We start from the raw sequence: 9,091 nt of genomic DNA, 5'->3' as shown, positions 1-9,091 counted from the left end.
TGTTCACGCCTTTCCCAAGGCATTGCCCTTCCGCATCCGGTCTACCAAAGCCGAGTTTGTGCTTTGCCTTTTTACTTTCGCCACGACAGTGAATTTCCTTTTTTTTTTTCTTTTTGTACCTTCTCTGAAATTCATAATAACAGTAGAAATACACCTTCTTACATTTTTTAAATGATCAAATTGAGACAGGATGGAAAAGGGGGCACTTAGACCGAGGAATTTTCTACAGAGTGCCGAGAAAGAGGAAAAGGTAAGGGCGAATCTGCTGAAGTGGATCTGTTGGCTGTAAAAACAAGCGGGTAAGTCAGCTGATGTTCCCTGTGCCCCAGCTCATTGACAGCTCGGAGTGTGCGGCCGGCTCAGGACTTCGGAACTTAGGGAAGGTGAGCCCACAATCAAGAGCGAGGAAGCCCTTTGAGACTGAAACCGCCTAATAGAGCGGATGTTGTCCTCACTCGGCTATAGCTCCTCGCGCCAGCAGCCTGCCCTCCCTTTCCTGCACTCGGAACCTGCACTCTGTTGGCGGCAGGAGTTCGGCTGAGCCCTCCCCCTCCCATCCCAATTTTGCCTTCAAACCTTCCTTAATTTCACCCCTGCTTAAAAAATAATAATAATAAAAGTGGGGAGAGGGAACTAAAGTTTCAATTTGTTGAAACATAGTAAGTTTAAATGTTGAACCGTTTGAAACCGGAGCTAATGGTTTTTGTTGACCGAAAATATTGAATCTAAACAAGATTGGCTCATAACCCGTTTATCCGTAACTTTCAGTTCCCTTTTACAGTGTTCCCTTACTGCCTTTGTGTCCATCATGTATACTCAGTCAGCAGCCTGTGGTTTTTTTTATGTTCTTAGAGAACTTCTTTTATTATTATTACTAACCTTCATCTGTTGATCATCTTGTCAGATGCTTCGTATTTATTATTCTTCTAATCCTTATGACAGTCTTACAAATTAAGAGACTCCCCGATGCCCATCTAAGCTAAGACCTGAAGAATGAGTAGTTGTTGTCCAAGAAAAGAAAAGCAGTAAGAGTGCTCTAGGCAAAGAAAAAGCATTCAAAAAGGTTGGAAGTGGAAAGAAGAGAGGTTTGATATTGAGAAGAGCTCAATATGACTAGAAAATGATTTGTGAATTTGTGTGTTGGGGATGAGGGGATGCAGGTGCTGGGGGAAAACGTCTGGAAATATAAACATTGTATACTGTGTGAAGGCGTTTTAATTTTATCCTGAGAGCAATGGAATATTATCAGAAGGTTTTAAGCAGATGAGCAATATGATCAGATAGGCACTTTGGAAAGATTACTATAACTTCAGCATAGAGAATACTGTGAAAACTGATTTGATGGTGAAAAGTGTAGAGATAGAGTCTAGTAAGGTGGCTGATAAATCCTTAGTTGATACCAATTCTTACTCTTTATGGCCAGATTTTCTTCTTTTTGAAAAGTGTCCAATTTACCTTTTGGGATATCCCAAAGGCTTTGTGTGTGTGTGTGTGTGTGTCCTTTTCCCACATGGAAATCTTTCCAACACCATATTTCTTCCATCCATGTCCAATAAGATCTCATACTCACAACATCCAAGATCTTCAAGATCACTTCTTAGTCCCTGATCTATTTCTTTGACTTTGTATTCACCAGTTGTTTCATAAACTCTGTATCTGCCCTCCTATTCATCTCTTCCTAAAAATCTTCTCTGCTCCTCTCTCCATGTTCTCTCTCCATTCTTAAGAACCCTGCCTAGGAATGCAAAATACTTTATGGGCGTAATGTTTGGTTTTTTTTTCTAAGTGAAGTTTAAAAGGAACTTTTTCATTAAAAAAAGAAGCACTTCATTTTCTTCATGAAGATGAAAATGCAGGGGTAAAGGTAGGAAAACCTAGAATAATTAGCTTTGAGTCACACAAACAAATTCAGTGAGTGGTGGAACATTTTCATAGAAGTGGTACAACTTCTATGTAGTAATGAACTTTTATGGACTTATAATCTGCTGGGTTTTTGTTTGTTCTATAGAAATCCTGCCAAAGAAGATGAAGAAAAGCAAAGAAAGATTCTGCAACAGAGAGAGGGAATTTGTATATAAATTCAAAGTAGGAAGTCAGTGCTTAGAACTGAGGGTGCCCCTCAAATTTCCTGTTCAAGAGAATGCCAGTCATTTACATGGGCGTCTGATGCTGCTGCACAGTTTACCATGCTTTATAGAAAAAGGTGAGAACTGATTTTTTTTAAAGGTTTATTTATTTATTTTAGAGAGAAAGAGAGGGTGGGGAAGGGGCAGAAGGAGAGAATTTTCAAGCTGACTCCCCGCTGAGCATAGAGCCCAACACGGAGCTCCATCTTGTGACCCATGAGATCATGACCCGAGCCAAAACCAAGAGTCGGACACTTAACTGACTTAGCCACCCAGGCACTCTAAGGACTGATTTTTTTTTTTTAAGATTTATTTATTTATTTGAGAGAGAGAGAACACACACATGTGTGCACAAGTGGAGAGAGAATCTTCAGGCAGACTCCCCACTGAGCGTGGAGCCTAACACCGGGCTTGATCTCATGACCCATGAAATCATGACCTGAGCCAAAATCAACAGTCAGACACTTAACCAAATGAGCCACTGAGGTGCCCTGAGAACTGATTTTTTAATACTTTATTATTAATAACACTTTATTATCTTCTGATAGTCTCTTTCCTTAGACATTTCATATTAGAAAGCTTAAGCCTGAGAAGCTTGAAACAGCCATAAAATATGAAATGTTTAACTGCTTCCTAGAATAAAAAGGTTCCCCAGGCCTTTGTTATTGAGTGTTTTTTTTCCCTATAATCCTTGTAGTTGTTTATTAGGCAATTTAGTATAAAAATTGATATACTGGGGCACCTGGGTGACTCAGTTGGTTAAGAATCTCTTAACTGGGGATGTACTGTATGGTGACTAATATAACAAAATAAAAATTATTAAAAAAAAAGAATCCATCTCTTGATCTCAGCTCAGGTCTTGATCTCAGGGTTGTGAGTTCAAGCCCCACGGTAAGAAAAATTAAAAATAAATAAGTGAAAATTAATTTATATAATGAAAAAATAGTTACAAGGTTTGGGTTAGAATGCTTACTCTCTTAGTTGGGTGGATTCATGTCAGCTATCACTAATTATGATATTATAGAATTGTATTGCTAACTGCATTGCCCTTTTAATGATCTGATCCTCAATTCCTGAGATGTCATGGAAGGGAAGGAATACTAATCTTTGATCAATTTTTGCTTACCTAAATTAATTCCATAAGGTCGTCTGTATTAAATCATTTTTGAAAGGTCTCTTTGTTCTATCACACAAATGAGAAAAACATTTTAAGCTGAGAATATTAGATCATAGAGTTATAAGGGAATCTAGGAACTTTTTAACACAATCTCATTGTACGAATAAGGAAACTGGTACATTGAAAAGTTAAATTGTTTGCCTAAGGCAGTAGTTCCCATAGGTTTTTCCTTGATCAGAAGCTACAGCATCGCTTGGAACCTTGTTAGAAATGCACATTCTTGGGCCTTGCCCCATTCTTTCAGAATCAGACACTCTGGGGGTGGCATGTAGCAATCTATTTCAATAAGCCCTCCAGGGAATTCTCATGCATGCTAAAAATTGAGAACCACCGGTCTAAAGTTACAAACATAGTGACAGAGCCAAAACCAGAACACAAGTATCCTGATTTCTACCCTTGTGCTCTTTCTATTAATATCATTTCTAAGTAGTGTCTCTAAAACTGGAATTATAGATCATCCCAGTTAAATCCATTTTAATATGCTAATCATTCAATTTCAAATTCAAAGAATGTAACTCTATATATAGGAAGCTTTTTCATTTAAGTACAGTAACCTTCAGACCCTCAAAATCTGTAGATCTTTATGTGTTTTTACCTGCTCAGTTTCAAACTGAAGAATCAGACTTAAGAAAGTAACGTTTTTAAATTAGTATCAAAGTTATATATAAGAGTTAAGAATTGTGACCATTCTCAATGCAATAACCTGTAATAGTAAAGAAAAATAATTGTGAAGCTAGTCAAATGATCCCCAAGCTAATTTTATTGTATTTAGACATTTTACTAAGATACAGGCTTGATAAAATAAAATTTCGTGTTGGAATGCTTATCCACGTAAAACGTTCCCTGTTTGTGTCGGGATTTTGCTGATGTTGGCATTCTTATCCCTGTTACAGACTTAAAAGAAGCTCTGAGCCAGTTTATAGAAGAAGAATCCCTCAGAGATTATGACAGAGATGCTGAAGCATCCCTGGAAGCTGTGAAATCAGGTGAAGTAGATTTACATCAACTGGCCAGTTCATGGGCCAAAGCTTATGCTGAGGTAAGAAGATAGATCAGATTGTAAATTTCAGGGATATTCTGGACTTTGATGAAGCTTTTAAATTGCTAAAGTGATACTGAAGCAGTTGCAGAATCCTTTTTTTCTCTACATACAAGACTTTATTCCATAACATATGGGATATATTGATGTTCCTGTGCCTCCTTCCTATATGAGGGTGAGCACCAAATGCTCTACGTAATGTCTTTGTAAAAGAGAAGCTACTTTTATATTTCTAACCAGCACCGGTTGGCAGATTTAGTAATTAAAAATACAGGGCACCCAAATCTTAAAGAATGAATAATTTTTTTAGTATAAGTATATCCCACATATTATATGGAACATACTTACAGTAAAATTTATTCTTTTCTTATCTGAAATTCTAATTTAACTAGGTGACCTGTATTTTATCTGGCAACCTTAAACTAGCAGTAGTAATTCATTTTAAGCTTTACTTTTGTCCTCTCACTTATCCTCACTGTTGTTGCCTTTTTTGTTTTGTTTGGTTTGGTTTTAGAGAGAGCTAATAAGTGTGAGTTGGGGGCAGAGGGAGAGACAGAGTCTTAAGCAGGCTGCCTGCTCAGTGTGGAGCCCAATGCGGGGCTCGATCTCACAATCCTGACATCATGACCTGAGCCAAAACCAAGAGTCGGTCACTCAACCAACTGAGCCACCCAGGCACCCCCTCACTGTTGTTTTTATGGTTACATAATGTCATCCTTTTTCCATTTAAATAATATATTTTATTTCATAAAGTCTAAGATGCCATTGATCATAACACAAACCATTATTTTATCTACTACTGAGATAGAACACCACCACCAATTGAACAATGATAGAATACCAAGATACCATCAGTACAAGACGCGTTCTGATTTCGCAAAGTTGTAATGTGAAAAAATATGCATCTTAGAATTGATGAGATACAGTTGAGAATCTACTACATGCCAGGTACTGTACTGTGCCAGGTATTGGACATAAAATAGTGAGCAAGACAGACACAAAATGAAATTTACATTTTAGTTAAGGAGCCAGAAACAAAACTACATAAACAAATTCGGTAATTGCAAGCTATAATGAGTGAATTACATCCCACTTTAAGCAATTGGTCTATGAGAAGTTGAAAATTGATTTTATGGGGTCATATTTTGTTGTTCAAAGCAGTTTGCTTCATGTCCATTAAGGTTTCCTGGTATATTTAAAAGATGACACTATCTACGTGTATTATTTTAAATGTTAAGAACACAGTTGTTGCATTTAAAAAGAAAAGATAGGCTTATAACAATTACTATTTAAAGAAACCTAATATTTTTGCCGATAAAAAGGAATAAAGCTCTAAGTTGTAGCAGAAGAATAATTCTACTAAATTTATTCAAGCAGTGTTTTTTGTACATCTAAAATAGGTTGGGTACACAGCTGAGGATAAGTCTTTGCCTTCAAGGAGCTTACAATCTAATAGAAAGAGACAAAGAAATCTATAGCCAATAACACTGTGCAGTCAGTGTTGGGATTGGGGTAAATACATGGGAGCATGAAGAGAAGTTGGGGGAAGAAAAGTGGTCAAGGAGTTCTTGAAGAAAGCAATCAGTCCTTCTTCTAGGATTGCTGTTGTTTTGATACAGAAGCTGGAAGCAGAACCTTTTCTAGCCTTGATTTGGTGTAAACAAAGAGAGAACTTCCCAAATGTTAGGTCAATAAGTGCTTATGTGTTTAAATTTATCTTATTATAAAAAATAATTACCATATTCACTAATTTATGGTTTTCCTTATTCTTCTGCATATTAGCCATTCTAAAAATAGGAATTTGACTATCTTCTAGGTTAATGGTCATGATAATAGTAATAATAATAGTAATATTAATATAACAAAGTAACAACACTCTATACTTATTTAATCACAAGAGTACAGATTTACAGTGAATTAAAATCAATAAGCCTCAATTGAGCAAGTACTCTGTTTTCACCCTCTGCAAATTTAGTAGATACAGAGCACCTCTTGTTACAGAGAGCTCAGCTTTCTAGCAATACCAGGATTCTAGAAGTATAGTTGCTTGTTTGTTTTTAAAGAATTACGGAAAGAGGGGCACCTGGGTGGCTCAGTCATTAAGCGGCTGCCTTCGGCTCAGGGCGTGATCCCAGAGTCCTGGGATCGAGCCCCACATCAGGCTCCTCCACTGGGAGCCTGCTTCTTCCTCTCCCACTCACCCTGCCTGTGTTCCCTCTCTTGCTGGCTGTCTCTCTCTCTGTCAAATAAATAAATAAAATCTTTAAAAAAAAAAAAAGAATTAAGGAAAGAAAGAGCAAAGAGGCTAATGCTAACAGTAAAAAAAGGAAATCTTGACTGTCAGGAAAATAACCAAGAGGACCCAGAAATTGTTATACCCACTGGATGTATTCGGGCTGCCACTGGCTATGAAAATTATAAAATTGAACACCTAATACAAGCTCAAGAAATGTAGGCATCGGCGACTAAAAAGAAGGAATTTTTAAAAAAGGAAATGAAGTAAGTCAAGCAGAGAAGGAATTATCATATGGTTTCACTTATTTGGGGAACATAAGGAATAGCAGGGAGATCGTTAGGAGCAGGAAGGGGAAAATGAAGGGGGGGAAACAGAGAGGGAGATGAACCATGAAAGACTATGGAAAACAAACTGAGGGTTTTAGAGGGGAGGGGGGTGGGGGGATGGGCTAGCCTGGTGAAGGGTATTAAAGAGGGCACGTATTGCATGAGCACTGGGTGTTATATGCAAACAATGAATCATGGAACACTACATCAAAAGCTAATGATGTGCTGTATGGTGACTAACATAACATAATAATAATAATAATAATAATTTTAAAAAAAGGAAAGGAAACTGTTACAGATCGCCAAAGGGCCAGCAGAGATTAGAAGCTGCAGCCTTATGGAGATTAGAAGAATCCAAGTATGATGAGCAGCAGACTGTGCTAGTGGAAGCAGAATGGAGTACAGGATAGGACAGAAGGGGGCTAGTGCATCGCTGTAGTATATGGGTAAACAGTATTTCAGTCACCTGAGAAGAATAACTGTGCCATCATAAAAAGGTGAAATAGTGTAATGTTTACAGTAATACTGATTACCTTGGTTATGAAGGAATGAGCTCCATTTACTATAAATGGACTTACTAGATATTTCAGATGCAAATATATTTAAATTATGAAACTTTTGCCTTAACCACCTTTTGACAAAGATCTTTTAAAAATTGTGTACAAGGGTGCCTGGCTGGCTCAGAAGGAGGAATGTGCAGCTCCTGATCTCAGGGTCATAAGTTCCAGCCCCACATTGGGTGCAGAGATTACTTTAGACAAGAATAAATAAACTTTAAAAAATTTTTATTTCTATTCTATTTTATTTTTTTAAAAGATTTTATTTATTTATTTGACAGAGAGAGAGAGAGAGATAGCCAGCGAGAGAGGGAACACAAGCAGGGGGAGTGGGAGAGGAAGAAGCAGGCTCCCAGCGGAGGAGCCTGATGGGGGCTCGGTCCCAGAATGCCGGGATCATGCCCTGAGCTGAAGGCAGACGCCTAACGACTGAGCCACCCAGGTGCCCCTAAAAATAATTTTGAATAAAGACTGTGGTACACATTTCTTTGCCTTCTTAAACACAGTATATAAAATTCAGTTCCAACTTCTTGAGGACCTAATAATGAATAATAATTCATTATTATATTCATTATTATATTCATTCAATATATTATATTATATTCATTATTATAAATATAAGTGATTATACGTTTAGGTGATACAGTGAGGCATGGCTACAAGGAAGAACTGTCTGTCCCATCACTGCAGAGACGTACTAAATATCCTGCTGTTATATAAGGAATTTCCATTGTGGAGGATCATTGCCCCTGATAGCAGAGCTGTACTTTAACGGATGTACTTGCCTGGTATAGAAGGTTCTGATGGCCTACTAAAGTGTGTATGACTGTGATCCATACTGTGTGGAGTAATAATGTTTTCTTCTGTGTTTCCTTTTCTTGTCTACTGTCATAGGATCTATTGCGTGTCATCTTGTTCTGTTTTCAGGCTCTAAAAGCCTTATGTGTTTTTTTCCCTAATCACTGCTGTGTCTTTATTATTGCACTAATTTTTTAAAATAATGGGAAGTAAGCTTTGCTAGATGAGGAAAGTTAAACGGAGCCAACTGTTGGCAAAATTGTGACGTTGGCTATTTATTTTTGGTGGTGCCCTATCTTCCATTTCAGTATTGTCTTCTCAAGTCTCTTTGTATTCATCCATTCATCAAATGTGTACTGAACTTCTCTCAGATATCAGATATTGTGTTAGGTACTTGGGGATAAGCAGAAAGAAAGTAGACACAGTTCTTACCTTCATAGAGTTTACAGACTGACAGCAGACAGATATTTAAAATTAAGTGCAGTGGGTGCGCATAGATGGCTCAGGCGGTTAAGCATCTGCCTTCGGCTCAGGTCATGATCTCAGGTCCTGGGATTGAGCCCCACATGAGGCTCCCTGCTCCTTGGGGAGCCTGCTTCTCCCTCTCCCTCTGCCCCTCCCCGCACTTATGTTCTTTGTCTCTCTCTCTCTCTGTCTCTCTCACGTAAATAAAATCTTTAAAAAAATAAAAATTAAAATAAAACTAAGTGCAGTGAATGTGGTAAGTGCTATGGTATGGGACAGTGCAAGGAGAGCACAAAGCAGGTACGCCTATTCTAGTCTAGAGAACTTCAGGAAAGCTTCCCACAGCAAAGAGAAATTGAGTTGAGAC

General features: G+C 37.9%; 1 protein-coding gene across 4 annotated transcripts in view; it reads left to right on the top strand.

Moving 5' to 3' along the window:
* Positions 1-58: 58 nt before the first annotated feature.
* FERRY3 (FERRY endosomal RAB5 effector complex subunit 3) overlaps positions 59-9,091 on the top strand; it is a 52,899-nt gene continuing 43,866 nt past the window's right edge. Inside the window, exons 1-3 of one of the 4 annotated variants that reach the window (XM_045781174.2) lie at positions 59-250; positions 2,009-2,203; positions 4,197-4,342. In XM_045781174.2, the coding sequence (XP_045637130.1) occupies positions 2,026-2,203; positions 4,197-4,342 (324 nt within the window). In that variant the 5' untranslated portion in view covers positions 59-250; positions 2,009-2,025. Of the gene's footprint in view, positions 251-296; positions 384-2,008; positions 2,204-4,196; positions 4,343-9,091 lie in introns of those variants that run through there. The other 3 variants (XM_045781175.2, XM_045781176.2, XM_087855556.1) reach the window with 3 other exon arrangements.

The sequence above is a fragment of the Ursus americanus genome, chromosome 25 (genome assembly GCF_024610735.1).
Source record: "Ursus americanus isolate L20-20 chromosome 25, mUrsAme1.1.p, whole genome shotgun sequence".
In the NCBI taxonomy this organism is placed as follows: domain Eukaryota; kingdom Metazoa; phylum Chordata; class Mammalia; order Carnivora; family Ursidae; genus Ursus; species Ursus americanus.
Note: the sequence above shows the minus strand (reverse complement) of the source record. Positions and strands in the feature narration are given on the sequence as shown.